At 39.1% G+C, this 18,181-nt stretch overlaps 1 protein-coding gene across 4 annotated transcripts in view; it reads left to right on the top strand.

The window, feature by feature from the left end:
- Positions 1-18,181, top strand: part of usp7 (ubiquitin specific peptidase 7 (herpes virus-associated)) — a 105,213-nt gene that overhangs the window by 82,722 nt on the left and 4,310 nt on the right. Inside the window, exons 22-31 of one of the 4 annotated variants that reach the window (XM_059654126.1) lie at positions 2,239-2,392; positions 3,518-3,585; positions 4,981-5,083; positions 6,735-6,812; positions 14,084-14,184; positions 14,905-15,004; positions 15,103-15,222; positions 16,675-16,746; positions 16,974-17,064; positions 17,264-17,299. In XM_059654126.1, the coding sequence (XP_059510109.1) occupies positions 2,239-2,392; positions 3,518-3,585; positions 4,981-5,083; positions 6,735-6,812; positions 14,084-14,184; positions 14,905-15,004; positions 15,103-15,222; positions 16,675-16,746; positions 16,974-17,064; positions 17,264-17,299 (923 nt within the window). Of the gene's footprint in view, positions 1-2,238; positions 2,393-3,517; positions 3,586-4,974; positions 5,084-6,734; positions 6,813-14,083; positions 14,185-14,904; positions 15,005-15,102; positions 15,223-16,674; positions 16,747-16,973; positions 17,065-17,263; positions 17,300-18,181 lie in introns of all 4 variants that reach the window. The other 3 variants (XM_059654125.1, XM_059654128.1, XM_059654127.1) reach the window with 3 other exon arrangements.

Here is an 18,181-nt window from a genome sequence, read left to right as displayed (position 1 = left end):
AGAGGGATCTTAGCTTTCAGGGAGCTGTGGACATGAACCCTACCACCCAGGTGGATAGAGTTGTTAAGAAAGCGTATAGGGATTGAGTTCAAGAGCCGTAAAGTTACGCTCCAGCTATGCAAAACCCTGGTTTGGTCACATCTGGAGTATTGTGTCCAGTTCTGGTCGCCTCCTTACAGGAAAGATGTGGAAGCGTTGGAAAAGATGCAGAGGAGATTTACCAGGATGTTGCCTGGAATGGTGGGAAGGTCTTATGAGGAAAGGTTGAGAGAGCTAGGGCTTTTCTCTTCAGAACAACAAACGATGAGCGGTGTTTTTATAGAGGTGTACAAAATGATCAGAGGGGTAGATAGAGTGGACAGCCAGAGACTTTTTCCTAGGATGGAGGTAGCTGTTACAAGGGTCATAGTTTTAAAGTAAGTGGAGGTAGATACAGGGGAGATGTCAGAGGTAAGTTCTTTACTCAGAGTGGTAGGGACTTGGAATGCATTGCTGAACAGGGTAGTGGAGTCAGCCTCATTAGGGGCATTTAAGCAGCTATGAGATAGGAATATGGATGATAGTATAAGGTAGGGGTGGAGGTTAGATCGACCTTGGGATTAGGGTAAAAATTCGGCACAACTTCATGGGACGAAGGGCCTGTACCGTGCTCTATGTTCTATATTTAAGAATTCTGGTGTGTGTGGGATTTCATGTCTACCATGTAAACTGCTGCTGTGCTTGCAGCCACTTTTTCATTTCTCATGTTTTTAGTTATGTTTTTTGCCTTCCAAATCTGACAATTTTCTCAGAACTTAAGATTTGAATCCTTCTAATCCAATATCTGCCCCCTGCTATTGCACCAAAGTTACCCCTTTTTAACTATCCTGCAGGCAATAACACAGTTGACCACATCATCATCTCCACCAACCTTTTGCTGGGTGGGACTATATTTATTCAGTTTCATTTTTTATCCAACTGGTCCTAGCGTGCAAATTGCCTGCTTTCTCATTGTTCATTCAAGTGTGCTGAAAGATTTATTGTGAGCTCCTTGTACTCTGTGCTATTTCTCATAGGTTTTCTTTTTGAATAATATCTAATTTTCCAGGTGCGTCCTGAGAGCACTCAGGTCTGCATCACAACAACGTCTCTTGGTATCTTTCGTGTTTATAAGTCTTCATGATATTGACAGGATACATAAAGATAAGCTGTTTCTATTGTTGGGGCTCCTAGAAGTGGGGGACATGGTCTGAGAATTAGAACTAGACCATTCAGGAGAGATTTAATAAATAATTCTACGCACAAATGGTAGTACATATTTGGAACTATCGTCCACAAACTGATGCTGAATCAGTTGTTAATCTGAAATATGAGAAATTTTTCTTAAGCCAAGATATTGAGGGATGTTGACTAAAAGCAGGTATATGGAGTTAGGTTAACCATGTTCATGACTTAACAGTGGAACAGGCTTGGGGCTAAATGGCCTACGCCTGTTCCTATCAAGTCAGCTATTTTCTTACTAAATGATGGAGCAGGCTTGGAGCCAGTTGGCCTATTCCTGCTCCTGTTATCCTTTAAAGAAGATTCTATAAATACAAGTTGAAAGTAATACAAGGGATAAATGCCTTTCATTTACAACCAGTTTATTAACTCAAATTTTAAAACTATAGATGCATGTCTATTTCTGTTCTTGGCATCTATTTAATTATAAACATTGATCAGTTCCCTTCAGTGGTTGAAATAATTGAATGTGAAGTGTGAAATAGGTATACATGGTTGAAACATAACTTCACATCACGAATGTACTATTCAGCTTTTATTTCCTATCAAAGGTACCTGTATAATGTGCAGAAAAATATTTTATCTGTATGTATCCAGTTACACATTTACTAGTCTTGATACTGTGTAAAGTAGTTCATTTTCCATGCCATGTGGTTGGGTTAGATCTAAAGAGGGATTGCAAATTCCATATAACGTTTAAAATAATTCTGAAATTTCATGTTGCATTTGAACAGTACCTGAGCATGACCTAGATTTTCCGATCACACTAATTGCTGTCCATATGCACTGCTCTTAATGGTAACAATATAAAACCGTAGCGAGCATCCACCATGCTTTAACTTAAGATTTACCAAAACAATGCACATCTTTAGTTGTGTGGCACAGCTGCCAAAACGTTGCTTTGAAAATTATTAGCATAGTCTTGAACAGAAGAAATCACACGGACTGCTGAAATCACTAATTTTGTCTGATTTTCAGGGATGACCCAGAAAATGACTCCAGTGAGTTACCAACTGCAAAAGATTATTTTCGAGATCTCTACCATCGAGTTGATGTCATCTTTTGCGATAAGACTATTCCTAATGATCCGGGATTTGTGGTCACTCTGTCTAATAGAATGAACTACTTTCAGGTATGTGTGTTAAAGTCTAGGTGTACTTAAAAATTAGATTACTAAACTGAGCATAACTAATTTAGGTATTTTGAACCACTGAAAAATGAAGTGATGCCGATTTAGTTAGAAATTCATTTGTCTGGTGGGAGACCTTTTCTTTAATTTGCTTCTTGTATGGCATAAGTTCCAGACTTCTAAATCAATTCTGTTGTTAGACCTTCTAAATAAAGATGTGGAGGTGAGTTTGCAGAGCTGATGGAGGTTGTGAAGGTGAGAGAGCAATCTATTGAGGATTGACAAATGAGATGATCATCTTAAAATCTCTGTTCTCTGCCTGCATGCCAGCATAAATCAGGCAGTGAATAAATGGGACCTGCTGAAAGTTGGACCATAAGGGAGGAAAAAGATTTTTTGGATGTGGTCAGGTTAGGTTGAAAGATGGAAGATACCATGGCAGCATTGGAGTGGTCAAGTTTACAAATAAAATTTATAGTTGAGCTTTTTACCTTGCAGCAGATAAGGGAAGGCAGCAGTAGGGTCAGGTGGTGATATGGAAGTGGAAGTTGATGATCTTAGTGATGGAATGGCTCAAGGAATTGGAGGCTAATCTCAGGGTCAAACAAATTCCAAAGTTAGGATTGTCTTTAGCCTGACCATTGGTGGGGATTGATAATCCTGTTTTGACATCTCTTTCAGCTTCAAATTATGATATTCCATCAGTAATTTAATATTGTAATGAAGTTGAATGTGTATATTGATGTGGTTTAGTCAGTTAACAAGTTTTTTTTTTAAAAAATCCTAGACTCTTCAAATAAAGCGTTCTTACAAAGACTTTTTGAAGAAAGTCTGACCATTGATCTTTGACTTTAGTATGGTTCTAGGTTTGTTTAAATTGTGAATTATTTTGTAACCCTGAAACAACAAGGGAATATTTGATTTAGATAATTGCATTGATTTTTCCCTATTTATTTCTACAGGTTATTAAGTTTTGTGTTTTATAAACCAAAAGTAGTTATTTTGAAGTTGAATGTTTATTCACTCTTCCATGATGTGTGTTTTTTTCCCTTTTGGAGCACCGCGTCGATTTTTATAATCCACACTAAATGTAACCAGCTTGTAATCTGGTTTTTGTTCTGTTTGTAGGTGGCCAAGACTGTAGCACAACGACTAAATACTGACCCAATGTTGCTTCAGTTCTTCAAGTCTCAAGGGTAAGACTACGTAACTTTCGAGTTTAAATTTATTAGAAATTTTGTCAATTTTTGTATTTATTTCTCGATCTTGTACATGTGGTAGTGAATGCTTAAGTAATTATTTTCACATTCTTACCATAAGCGTCTGGTAGGGTATTGGAATAAAAATCGTTTGTTTGAAATGGACTGTTTTTCTGGTAATTAATGTCAATCGTGTGCCAATTTCAAATGTTTTTGTGCTGTCAGTCTGTTCCAGAGGCATATTGTAGAACGAAGTTAAAATAAAATCTTGCACACGCAAGTAACATCGAACCTGTCCAATTCAATTATTTAAATCAACTGTAGTTTCTCAGTTTCACCAGCGTCACCAAACCATTCGTGGTTCAGAGTTCATACATGAGACCATCCACTGCACAAGAAATATAACGTTCAGTCACAGGTGATTACAGCCTGACTGTTAGGATCTTTCAGTTGATGTGTAAAGGTTCTTTATGTAAAAAAAAAGTTGAATTAATCATGATCCAGTTATCAAACCTTTCAAAAGAGTGACCATTTTATCTCTCCTTACTCTGATGAAGGGCCTAGACCTAAAACGTCAGCTTTTGTGCTGCTAAGAGGCTGCTTGGCCTGCTGTGTTCATCCAGCTTCACACTTTGTTACCATTTTATCTCTACTTACTCTTGCCTGGACCCCTCATAACTTCATGGTCTTTCAATCAGGTCTCCAGTCAGCCTTTCCTTATCAAAGGAAAAAAGCCCTTCTCTAATCTTCTTTCATAACTAGAATTTATTAACCTGGAACCAATCTCTCAAACCACTTCTGTGCCTTCTCCAGTGTCTTTGAATCTTTCCAAAAGTGTTTGGCCCAGAACCGGGTGTAATAGTCCAGCTGAGATTGAACTGATGCTTTATGTAAGTTTAACGTAGCATCCTTGCTCTTACACTCCTTTTATCCTTTTATTTAATAGTTAGATATTCATGTTATTTAAGTATTTTGAAATTTGTCTGCCATCTATCTGCCCACTTAACCAACTTGTATGTATTCTTCTGAAATTCTACGCTGGCCTCCTTATTGTTTACTTTGCTTCCCAGTTTTGTCATTAAAATTTTGAAACTGTCCTGTACACTAAGGTCTCAATTTTTAATTGAATGAAATCCAGCTAATGCATGAAATGGAAAATAAGACTGCATTGTGGACAGGTTCCAAAGGTGATGGTCAAACATATTGTGATTGAACAGGAGGAGGAGTTGCATTCTGATGTATTGTTAGTGAATGTAATCTCGAATGCTTGATTCCAGTCTTTGGCTGTCTTGCAATCTGAGATGCTATTTTTTTTTCAAAAATAATTATTGATATTAACATGCGTACTTTCAAATGCCTAAAATTAAAGAAATTTATTTTTAAAAGTTACAGGGATGGACCTGGTAATCCTCTCAGGCATAATTATGAAGGCACACTTAGAGATCTGCTGCAGTTTTTCAAGCCGAGGCAACCAAAGAAACTCTATTATCAGCAAGTAAGTACGTTTGTATTTGACCCTATGTTACAAGTGGAAAGGGCTGAAGGTAAATCTGTAATATGCCCTGTAATTTGCAAATCTGAGTGTGTTTACTTGTACCTATTCCAGAATTTAATGTGTTAAGTTTCTGTACCAAATTTATCCATTTTTAAAACATTTAATAGAATTTTGCCTTACTACTTATAATTTTTTAATTAAACTGTCAAGTAATGGAACAATTAAGCCATCAGATTTGTGGAGTTAATAGCAATTGTGCCTTTCTTTGTGGTTACAGTAAATGTTGGTAATGATTTATTGGAATTTCATTTAGGGCAATTATCAGCAAGTGGTACATACTTCTAAAGACTGTATTGCAAGTGTCATGAGCAATTTGATAAGGTTAGCCAAAGATTTAGTTTTAAGCTGTTTCAAAGATTTAAGGAACCAAAACAGTTGCGGGAAAAGAGAGAAGAAAAGGAATCAGATTTAATGCTTTGGGTCTAGTGACCCTTTTCTCAAAGGACTGAGTTCTGAGAAAGGGTCACTGGACCCAAAACGTTAAATGTGTTTTTTTTTCTTTTCATCACCGCTGCTGCCAGACCTGCTGAGCTTTTCCAGCAACTTCTGTTTTTCTCCCTAATTTACAGCTTCCACAGTTCTTTGGGTTTTTGTCAAAGATCTAAGGCCTGACCATCAACATACAGGGACTACTATCAAAACTGTTCACATAAGGAATCTGCTTTTCTTTCATTGTAGAATCCCCACAGTGTGGTAGTAGGCCATTGGCCCATTGAGCCGGCACTGACTCTCCGAAGAGTGTCCCACCTAGATCAACTCCTATATTTCTGGGGCCCTGAATTTCACAAGGCTAATCTGCCTGCCCACATCTTTGGACTGTGGGAAGAAACTTGAGGACCTGAAAGAAACTGAAATAGACGCAGGGAGAATTTGTAAATTCCACACAGACAGTTGTTTGAGGCCAGAATCAAACCCAGATCCCTGGTCCTGTGAGGCAACAACAGTAACCGTCGAGCCAGTGTGCCACCCTAAATTGTTCCCATAGACCTAGGAGAATTGCTCCACTGGCATTTTAAATTTTTTTACAATTTTTTTGCTGTTCTTATAGGTATACATCTGGAGGCCTTAATTGCAAACAAGAAACTTTACAAAATTCAATGACACAGCCATCTTTTTCAATAACTCCTGACACCACCCCAAAAAATGGTGGAATTGTCTGTCATGAATTTTAAACAGGAGAGAGACTGTAAATTAAGATATTTTGGGTTTGTGCATTCTCTGAAAAGCATGGGAACAAAAACTCAAAAATAGTTTTAAAGAAACTGCTCAGTTTCTTGCAATATTCTTTTAAATTTCCTTACTATAAGTGCTTGGAAAAGATTTCTTCTAAAACAGAAGTTCAGAAGCTGTTTGATTGTGCTGTAATCAGTAGTCAGGATGGGTATCAGATACTTGGAGGCTGGGTAAGCAAACGAGGCAGAAGGAAATGTAGAGCTATTTCAGTAGAAGAGCAAGCTGCAATGGAGCACACATTCTAATTGACTGTTCTTTGTAAGCTCGTCTTAAGGTATTGCTGCACCGTGCACTCTACACTGCAGTGGCCGATGCAACAGTGTCTTGTTTACTATTGATAAATTTCTTCTTTGTATAGCTGAAAATGAAGATCACCGACTTTGAAAATAGGCGAAGTTTCAAGTGTATATGGCTCAACAGCAATTATAGGGAAGAGGTGAATATCCATTTTTATGCTAAGCTTAATTACTACACATTTTTACAATTATATAGTATGAATGTGATGGTTAAATACCCTCAGTTTAGCTGAGAGTAAAGTTTTTAGCCCTACGTTTCCAATCTGTGTCTCGTACCATCCTTTGCTTTCGTGCATTTGCTCACACATGCGCCGAAAGGCACTTAGTAGATTTTGTGGTACCCGGGCAGAAAAGATCACCAGTAGCATTTTGACAGGGTCACCCCTGTGGAATCCTAAGTACCCTTTCCCTGCTCCACTCCATCTACAAATTGAAAATCCAAATAACTGGTCTTTAGCAAGTCTTGGCGACACTCTGGTCCAAATCCCTTTAATGTATTTGAGTTGATAATTGAGTTTTCAAAGATAATAGAACATAGAACAGTACAGCACAGAACAGGCCCTTCAGCCCACAATGTTGTGCCGACCATTGATCCTCATGTATGCACCCTCAAATTTCTGTGACCATATACATGTCCAGCAGTCTCTTAAATGACCCCAATGACCTTGCTTCCACAACTGCTGCTGGCAACGCATTCCATGCTCTCACAACTCTCTGCGTAAAGAACCTGCCTCTGACATCCCCTCTATACTTTCCACCAACCAGCTTAAAACTATGACCCCTTGTGCTAGCCATTTCTGCCCTGGGAAATAGTCTCTGGCTATCAACTCTATCTATGCCTCTCATTATCTTGTATACCTCAATTAGGTCCCCTCTCCTCCTCCTTTTCTCCAATGAAAAGAGACCGAGCTCAGTCAACCTCTCTTCATAAGATAAGCCCTCCAGTCCAGGCAGCATCCTGGTAAACCTCCTCTGAACCCTCTCCAAAGCATCCACATCTTTCCTATAATAGGGCGCCCAGAACTGGACGCAGTATTCCAAGTGTGGTCTAACCAAAGTTTTATAGAGCTGCAACAAGATCTCACGACTCTTAAACTCAATCCCCCTGTTAATGAGAGCCAAAACACCATATGCTTTCTTAACAACCCTGTCCACTTGGGTGGCCATTTTAAGGGATCTATGTATCTGCACACCAAGATCCCTCTGTTCCTCCACGCTGCCAAGAATCCTATCCTTAATCCTGTACTCAGCTTTCAAATTCGACCTTCCAAAATGCATCACCTCGCATTTATCCAGGTTGAACTCCATCTGCCACCTCTCAGCCCATCTCTGCATCCTGTCAATGTCCCGCTGCAGCCTACAACAGCCCTCTACACTGTCAACGACACCTCCGACCTTTGTGTCGTCTGCAAACTTGCTGACCCATCCTTCAATTCCCTCGTCCAAGTCATTAATAAAAATTACAAACAGTAGAGGCCCAAGGACAGAGCCCTGTGGAACTCCACTCACCACTGACTTCCAGGCCGAATATTTTCCTTCTACTACCACTCGCTGTCTTCTGTTGGCCAGCCAATTCTGTATCCAAGCAGCTAAGTTCCCCTGTAACCCATTCCTCCTGACCTTCTGAATGAGCCTACCATGGGGAACCTTATCAAATGCCTTACTGAAGTCCATATACACCACATCCACAGCTCGACCCTCATCAACCTTTCTAGTCACATCCTCAAAAAACTCGATAAGGTTTGTAAGGCATGACCTACCCCTCACAAAGCCGTGTTGACTGTATTTGATCAAGCCATGCTCTTCCAGATGGTCATAAATCTTATCCCTCAGAATCCTTTCTAACACCTTGCAGACGACAGACGTGAGACTTACCGGTCTATAATTGCCGGGGATTTCCCTATTTCCTTTCTTGAAGAGAGGAATTACATTTGCCTCTCTCCAGTCCTCAGGTACGATTCCAGTGGAGAGCGAGGATGCAAAGATCTTCGCAAGTGGCGAAGCAATTGCATTTCTCGCTTCCCAAAGCAGCCGAGGACAAATCTGATCCGGGCCTGGCGACTTGTCAATCTTAATGTTTGACAAAATTTTCAGCACATCAGCTTCGTCTATCTCTATCCATTCCAGCATGCACACCTGCTCTTCAAAGGTTTCATTCACTACAAAGTTGGTTTCTTTCGTAAAGACAGAAGCAAAAAACTCATTTAGGGCTTCCCCTACCTCCTCAGGCCCACACACAAGTTCCCTATGCTATCCCTGATCGGCCCTACTCTTTCTTTGACCATTCTCTTATTCCTCACGTAAGTGTAAAATGCCTTTGTGTTTTCCCGGATTCCTTCTGCCAAGCCTTTCTCGTGCCCCCTCCTGGCTCTCCTCAGACCATTTTTGAGCTCCTTCCTTGCCTGCATGTAATCCTCTCTAGCTGAACTTGACCCTAGCTTCCTCCACCTTATGTAAGCTACCTTCTTCCTTTTCACTAGAAGCTCCACCGCTCTCGTCATCCAAGGTTCCTTAATCTTACCCCTTCTTGCCTGTCTCAGAGGGACATATTTACTCATCACTCCCAACAACTGTTCCTTAAACCGTCTTCATCAGTAACTATAGTTACAATCAGATTTACAAGGGAGAAGGTTCTTTTCGATTGATAGGGTAGAATGAAATAGGAAAACTGCAGCCTTTATTTTTGTTCCTGCTGCAACCTCCATTCCTGAGCTAATAACTCTATCCCTCTGCAAGGCAATGTCTAAAATTAAGCCTTTCAGTTTGCAGCTTTGGTGTCAGGTTCGATCTTGAATAAGCTTCGGACTCTAGTTCCATTGTTAAGATTGCCTATCAAGCAACGATTTTAAAATTGATCATTGGTTTTAAAATTCTCGTCCTTCTTTTCAAATCCCTTGATCTTGGATTTCTTTCAGCCCTGATATCTGCATTCGTCTAAACATGACATGAAATCATTTCTGATTTTTGTTGGCTGTACCTTCAGTTGCTCAGGCTCCAAGCTGTATCTCTTCCTCCTTTCTCCGTTCCTTCCCTATTTAAGACACAGGTTGAACCTTGATCAAAGTTTTGGCTATCTATTCTCTATCTTGTGTCGCTCTGTATTATGCTTTTTCAAGTGTTAATGTACAGGTTTTGGGGTATTTCATTGTTAAAGGTGTTAGATAAATACAGGTTGTTGTTTTAGCAACCCTTGAACAAAGTAAGCATTTGAGAGTGGAACAGGTGTTGGCTGTCTAGACAGTCGAACTCACCCTGTTGAACACAATCACGGCTGATGGAAAACTTGAATGTCTTCTACCAACTGTGTCCCCATTACCCATTGTGCCATGGATAATCCACTTCAACAATGAGTAAGCTTTGACAGCAGTCTTGGGCACAGATTCCAAAGATTCACTGCCCTCTAAATTAGGCAGTCTGGCCCCTTCAATCTTTTGGAATGCTAGAGAATTTGGATCTGCTTTTCCCAATCTTTCTTCCTGAGTCAGTCCCACCATCCTGGGAACAGATCTGACTAACCTTTGGTGCACAGCTATGGTAGAACAAGACAGCACAGTACATGCCCTTCGGCCCACGAAGTTGTGCCGACCTATTATATCCTACTAAGATCAATCTATCCTGTATTCCCTACATTTTACTATCTTCCATGTGCCTATCCAAGAGTTGCTTAAAAGTCTCTATTGCTGGCAGAGTTCCACATGCCTACACTGTGTGAAGAACTTACCTGTGACATCTCCCCTTTACCTTCCTCCAATCACCCTAAATTTAAGCCCCCTTGTAAAAGTTAGTTCTGGCCTGGGGTAAGATCTCTGGGTATCCACTCTATCTATGCCTCTCACCTTGGTAGTAATATCCTTCCTGAGGTAAGGAGACTGCAGCAGTACAGTGTTTCAGATACAGTCTAACCGAGCTCCTATACAGTTGAAGGAAGACTTTACCATTCCTGTGCTTGTATCCATTTGTGGTAAAGCCAAGCATTCCGTTAGCCTTCCTAGTACTTAGTGCACTTGAAAGTTAGTCTTCAGTGATTTTATTGATCTGGACATCCAAGTCCCTTGTCATTTGTACACTTTGCAACTTCTCCACCATTTAATAAGTTATCTACACGTCTGTTTTCCTAACAAGTGCATAAACTCACATTTTTTCCCTATCATATTCTGTCGCCATGCCCTTACTCATTCACACAGAAAATATAGTTCTTCATGAGTAACTATGTATTTATGTCCACAGCCCCCTGAAAATGTTTTCCATCTTCCTCATGCTGCATGTTCCTGCTATGTTTCGTTGCAACTGCAGATTTGGAAATAATTCATTTGGTCTTAATCATCTTGTGTATTGTGAACAGTTCGCACCCCAAATACTGATGCTTGCAGTATCCTAATTGTCACAGGCTGCCACATGCAAGAATGACCCATTTATTCCAACTATTTTCTGTTTGTCCGGCTAATCTTTAATCCATGCCAGTGCATCACATATTGTTACATGTACTTTTAATTTGCAAGCCAATCTCCTATAAAGACTATCAGAAACTTTACGAAAATCCAAATGTACTACATCAATTGTCTCCCCTTTAACAATTTTATCAGTAACGCTCTCAAAAAAAACCCCAAGTTTATCAAATAGACTTTTAATTTGCAAATCTATGCCAACTATACCCAATAAGATCATTTTAACCAAGTATCTATTTATCATGTCCTTTATGATAGCTTTTAACATTTTCCGTTGAGCTGATGTAAAGTGATGTGACTGTGGTTTAAAGTTTCCTTCTCGGCAGTGTCTGCTAACACCAGAACTATGGGACAACAGCGTATGTTTGCTCATTCAAATGTTTACGCATAAGGTTCTAGACCCCATTTAGTAGGTTCGTGTGCATATTCCACACTGTTCGCATCAAATGGGTGTCACATTATTACAAGAGCATGGCTGGTTTGGGGGTCTAGTGAATATTGGGCAAAAGAGGGACCACTTGGGGCTTTGTGCTTTACTGAGAATGTGTATGGAGAGGAGAACGGGGTGGTGGGGGCAGATATGTTGCTCTCTTAAATCATGAGGTGACATTTGCAAACAGTATCTATGGAATTTTGTAGAATGGTTATCAACGCACCATCTCCTTCAAAACTTAAGTATAGTTTATCAGGTTGTGGGAGCATAGCAATTTTCAGACCCATTAATTTCACCAGTATGCTGCTTTTATTAATACTAATTTCCTTCAACTCCTCAATCTATCTAGTCACTTGGATTTCTAATTATGGAAACATTCTTTACATTCTAAAAAATTGCCAGTCCTCGGATATCTTAGTTAATGTCTTTTCTTTTAATCTTGTACAATCTTTAACTTTGCCAACCACAGTTAACTGACCTTTTTTGAGATTTTGCACAAAGAAGAAACATTTAATTGCTGTAAGTTATGGAATTGTTCTTTAAAGACTGTCCGTTGCTTGTGTACAGCCATGCTTTTTAACGTCTGCGTATTCCAGCTCAGCAGCTTGATGCTCAGATTTTCATTATTTTCCTTGTTCAAACTTAACCCCCTTGCTTCTGGTTGTACTCCACATTTTCAAATATAATGTAAAGTTCTACCATATTGTTGCATTCATCCGTGAAGATTCTATTACAGAAAGATTATTAATTAGTTCTTTTTCATGACAAATGAGATCCAAACTAGAAAACTATGCTGAAGGCATTCCAGACACTCCATGCCCATAGCTTTTCTGCTTTTTCAGTTTACTAAGTCTGTATACAGACTTAGTAATCAAAGATTACTGTAATTGTGCCTGTTACAAGCTTCTCTCATCTCCTGATTATAAATTGTGTGCCCCACACCAGCACTGCTGTTTGGCCTATAAAAAACTAGAGCCAATATAAGCTAAGGCTTGCTGTTTCTTAGCTCCACCCAAATAGATTTCACACACTTTTTTTTTGATTTACAATCCTCTCTTTCTACTGCAGTGAATCCATTTTATATTATTATTGTATTTAGAACTGCACCTCCTTTTCTTCCTTGCTTATCCTTCCTAAATGTCAAATATCCTTGAATATTCAGTTTCCAGTTCTGGTTTCCATGCGCCCATGTTTCTGTAATGGTAATTATATTATAACAATTTACATCGTAACAATTAATCTCTAGTTGCCCCTTTAGATTGTCTCGTTGCGAATACTGTATGCATTCAGGTAGAGAGCCCTTAACTTTTTGACCTCTGGCATTCAAGGCATATTATGTTTGACATTTTTTCAACTGTCTTCTCATCTCCCCTGCAGTTTTTTCCGCTTCCCGTTAGCAACTTAACTCTCTTCCAAATTGATTAACTCCTCAGGTTGCCAACCCCTGACAAACTACTATAAAACAACACCAGAAACACGACGAAATCTCACTACGGGAATATCACACTCAGCCTCTCCAATTTCACAACAAAGCCTGTCTCCACTTTGCTCTTATTAAATTTTGCTGCCCCTCATTCAGTACTGTGTTCAGAAAACAAGTTCTGATTGTAATGCTTTCTGTTGACCATAATGGTCAAACTGCCATTCGGATTGTCTTCCGGATGGGAGATGAATTCAACACCAATTTCACAAATATTGAGAAGCGGAAGGAAATTCATTGTATTATGGATTGAGGGAGTCTAGAATTGGACTGCATCCTGACTGCTCATTTGTTTTAGCACTGCATTTACGTACATTAGTTTTAACAATATAAAATCGGGCCTTTTCTCATAACACAATGTTAGCATGAGTGCAATATATCGGTGTTTCATTCACCTTGTAACAATTCTACCTTTGATCTGTATGTTCCATGCATACTCCACTAAATCAGAGTGCGAAAATGATTGTCCAAGCTGGATGGAACAATAAGTTGGGAGACTGTTCAGTGCACTGATCTCTTCTATATATTATGGTTATTGGACCAACATGGGTTCCATGACTGTACTGTTTTCTGGTTGTCTTCAGTATCATTTTATTGCTGTAAAGGCACGTGACCAAATCTACGTCATTGAGACCATCAACAACATACTACATTCCACCAGCTCTTCACCCTTGCCTGAGGCTGTACATAATACATCCCCTGCTCACTATTAGCATTGCAGTATGTGTGTACCCACAAAGAACTCAAGGCATCATCTACCTATGTCGAGGAAATCCTCATTTCATACCTAGAAATGTGGGCACTTGACTTGGTGCTTGTTTCCTTTTTGGTCATTTTTCAATATTACAAACAAAGCTTTTAGCTACTACCAAAGTGTAACCCTGAAATAAGAGTACCCAGTGAACTAGTTTTAATTTTCACTTTGGTAATTACATGATGGACATCTAATTGTTGTGCTGAAGAACTAGTTCAAGTCATTCTCCATTTGCTCACTAATTGGATGTGAAATGGTAAGAAGATTTCAGTTAATTTGAACAAATTATTTTATTACAGGAGATAACACTATATCCAGATAAGCATGGCTGTGTACGTGACTTGCTGGAAGAATGTAAGAAAGCTGTAGAATTGTCAGAAAAAGGATCCAGTAAACTAAGGTAGCAACTTTATATATTGCATTATTCCACAGAGCCCATTTGTTGTAATGACTGCACTATTAATACAGCTTGTGCAGATGAGTAGTAGTGTGCACGTTTATTCCAACATGTACTCCAGAGCTGCATACACATTAAACTCCTTAAGATTTAAGTTTCCTTCAATGTAATGTCAGCAAAAACCCACAATATATTGTGTCAGGGTGCAAAAGAAAGGCTTTATTTTTGAGCTAACAAGTTTGTTTAATGATATGCACTGCTGTCATTTTGAGAAAGCACTTAGCAGTTATACTTCAATCACTAATCCTACAAATTAGGTCCAAGCTGGGTGGGGATTGGCATAACGCTTTTAGGAATATTAAGATATTGCATTTAATTTTTAAGGTATTTGCCTGATGAGTGCAATATTTGGGTATTAAGTGTAACTGTTTTGGGGGAAAAAACAGTGCAACCATTTAGATTATGGCTAGGTATGTACTTAAACTGCTACCCAGTTCAAGTTGATTCCATTCGTGAAAGTGTACAATGTGTCATTTCTAGTACATAGATTTAAAATGAGAGTTTGGATTTCTGACAACCTATTTGCAGTTGGTTGGCAAGTCGGTTATTGTGGTCTCTGGCATTGGAGTGGTCATTTTAGAATGCAGAAATAGTTTAGATTACATATTAACAACTTAAGTTTTTCAGAATTTAAATTATGACCATGTATATGTTTGCTTTTAGACTACTGGAAATTGTAAGCTACAAAATAATTGGAGTCCATCAGGAAGATGAATTGTTAGAATGCTTATCTCCAGCAACAAGCCGTACATTTAGGATAGAGGTATGTCATAAGTCAAATGTCAGACTATTCTGTGGAACTGCCATGTTTTCCATTAGCAGTTTCCAACTGAAATTTAATGTCTTTTGAATATTTTTCAGGAGGTCCCATTAGATCAAGTAGATCTGGACAAAGAGAATGAATTACTGATCCCGGTGGCACACTTTCACAAAGAGGTTTTTGGCACTTTCGGAATTCCATTTTTGCTGCGAATATGCCAGGTGAAGTGTTTAATTCTATGCTGTTTGCCCAGTATTTTGAGTAAATGCTTGGTTCTTGAGAATCACCTAGTTCCAGAGCTTCGAAGTCCAGAACACTAGATAGTAGGAGCAGAGTACAGCTGTTTGATCCTGCTCCACCAATTCATTTTTATCGTCTAACTCAATAACCTGTTCCTGTTTTTCTACCTGTATTCTTTGATCCAGTTAGCTGCAGGTACTATGTCCAGTTTCTTCTTAAAACCATTCAATGTATTGGCCCTGACAGCTTTCTGTAGAATGGCATTTCATAGGCTGACCACTCTGGATGAAGAAATTGCTCCTCCCTCGGTCCACGGTTAACATTATCCTTAAACTGTGACCCCTGGTTCTGGGCTCCCCTGCCATTAGGGACATAGGACTGGACAGGGTACGTGCAGAATTCTATCAGAATTTCATAGATTTCTGAGAGATTCCACCCCCACCCCCATCCCAACACACACCAAACACTCCTCAGACCTCCAGCAATTTCATCCCTACCACTTCAAATTCTCCATGTCTGTCCTTTCATCCCAAGAATCAGTGGTATTCGTATGCTGCACTCCTTCAGTGGCAAGAACTACCTTCCTCAGATAAGGAAATCAAAGTTGCGCACAGTATTCTGAGTGTGGTTTCACCAAGATCCTGTATAGTTATAGCAAGGTAGTCCCACTCCTTTCCTCTTAGCTTCTTGCTATTGCAGGCCAGCATAGCATTTGCCACCTTGACTGCCTGCTGCACTTGCATGGTTACCTTTGACGTTTACAAAGAACTGCCTGCTCTCTCTGCGCATTCCCATCTCTCAGTATGTAACCATTCAGGTAATCTGACTCCCAAAGTGAAAACTCTTATTTATCCACATTGTACTGCATCTGCCCAATCACTCAGCTGTGAATTTGGAGATGTTACACTTGGTCCCCTCATCTAAATCATAAATCTATATTATGAATAGCTGGTGTCCTCACACTGATCCCTGCAAACCAGTTTCCTGTCCATTTCAGTGCATAACCCTCCCTCCCATGTGCTTTAATTTTACATGCTAATCTCTTATGTGGTACTTCTGTGAAAAATCTTCTGAAATTCAAAGTAAACCGCATCCACTGGCTGCCTATCATCAATTGTATGCTTTAACTCTTCAAAGAATTCCAGTAGATTTATCAATTATGGCTTTCCTATTATAAATCAGTGCTGGCTGTGTTTGATCCTGCTGCTGTTTTCCAAGTGTTCAGCTATTAAATCTGATGTAATGGACTGCAGCAATTTTGCTGCTAACGACATCAAGTTGACTAGTGTATAATTCTGGGTTTTCTCTCTACTTCCCTTTTTAAAGAGAGGCTTTACATTAGCTACTCAATATTGTACAGGAATGTTTGAGAATGTTTTGTCTTGTTCATGAGGCTGATTAGAGTTCATGTACTATGTTCTCTAAATTATTAGAGCGAACCCTTCAGGGAAATTATGAAGCGAATTCAGGCCATGCTGGAAGTTCAAGAGAAGGAATTTGAAAAGGTAAAAGCTAATTTTAGCCATTTTTGAGAGCATTTTGCTTGAATTAGATTTGCTTTAAATAAGGTGAGAGTGCAGTAAAATATCCGTTGTAGTTAGCTCAACAGTCTCTCACAAAGACCCAGATAGTTAATCTTGAGCAAAAACACAAGTCTGTGCATTCATCTGGTATGAAATTCACTCGTCTTGTTTGGAAAGCCTTTGGTGAATCTTTATTTCTCTTTTCCAAGTTCAAATTTGCCATTGTGATGATGGGTCGGCACCAGTACATAAATGAGGATGAATATGAAATCAACCTGAAGGATTTTGAGCCACAGCCCAGTAAGTAGAAAAGAATTTGCAAATTTGGTTACGTAGCACTGATGCTGATGGAATTGTTTTGACTGTGTTCATGAATAGATTTCTGTTTTTTACAAAAATAAGCTGTGGGAATATAATTTTTTATTTTCTACAAAAAAAGTCTACACAGCAGTGAGGGTTACCTTTTGTGGGAGTTTTATATACGTGAATTTTTTTGCAGAAGACTGGCCAATTCCAGATTCTCTACAGTTGACGGGTAAGCACTTGTGAGACTGAAGATAACTAAAATTGCATTTGTACTTGTGAACATGTGACCTGAGTGCATGAGAATGTCTACTCAAATTAACTGTCATCTCAGTGTCATTCTGAGCCTGTTAAGTGATCCCAAACCAGGATATAGTTACACAGCTGATACCAGGTTTTTAACGGTTTCAATCGTTTCATCTGTTTCATGAGACACTAAAATGCAAGTTCTTTCAGAAAAGACTCTTTATAATTAAATGATATATGACAAATCCAATTGCAAAGCATGTTTCAAAATTTTGGGCATTGCCATTAACACCAAATATGGCATAGATTTTGTAGTGATCACCAAAACAAACAAGGCTGAAGTGAGGAAAAAAAACTCCTTCCATTCTGCAAGTGGTTAAGCTTTGGAATGCACTGGATGGAACTGTGGTGGAAGCAGTTTCAATTGACGCATTTGGAAGGGGATTGGATGATTATATGTATAGAAATGTGCAAAGGTATGGAAAAAGGAGGCGATTGGCACTAGGTAATGAAGTTTATTTAATGAACTGGTGCAGGCACTTTAGGCTGAGTGGTCTGCGCTGTAATAGCTGGTTCTGTGAAATTAGAATGCTTTACTGTAATGCAAATTTTTTCCTAAGATGTTTGGGATGCAAAGTACCTGTTTGCTGTGTCAACCATGTAGAGCAGTCTCTCTACAAAATGCTTTCTCCATTTTATTTTAAACCCCAAAAAAATTGGAGACTGGTTTCTGGACACGGGCTTCAATATAGCCAAGTTACTCTGTAAGAGTTTATTAGAATAAAATAAGATGCTAATGCTTACACCAAGAGGTTATTTTTCCTTCCTTTTTGGTCAAAACCCTTGTGTGTTAAATAATGTTGTGCTG

This window comes from Stegostoma tigrinum, chromosome 23 (assembly GCF_030684315.1).
Source record: "Stegostoma tigrinum isolate sSteTig4 chromosome 23, sSteTig4.hap1, whole genome shotgun sequence".
Lineage (NCBI taxonomy): Eukaryota > Metazoa > Chordata > Chondrichthyes > Orectolobiformes > Stegostomatidae > Stegostoma > Stegostoma tigrinum.
Note: the sequence above shows the minus strand (reverse complement) of the source record. Positions and strands in the feature narration are given on the sequence as shown.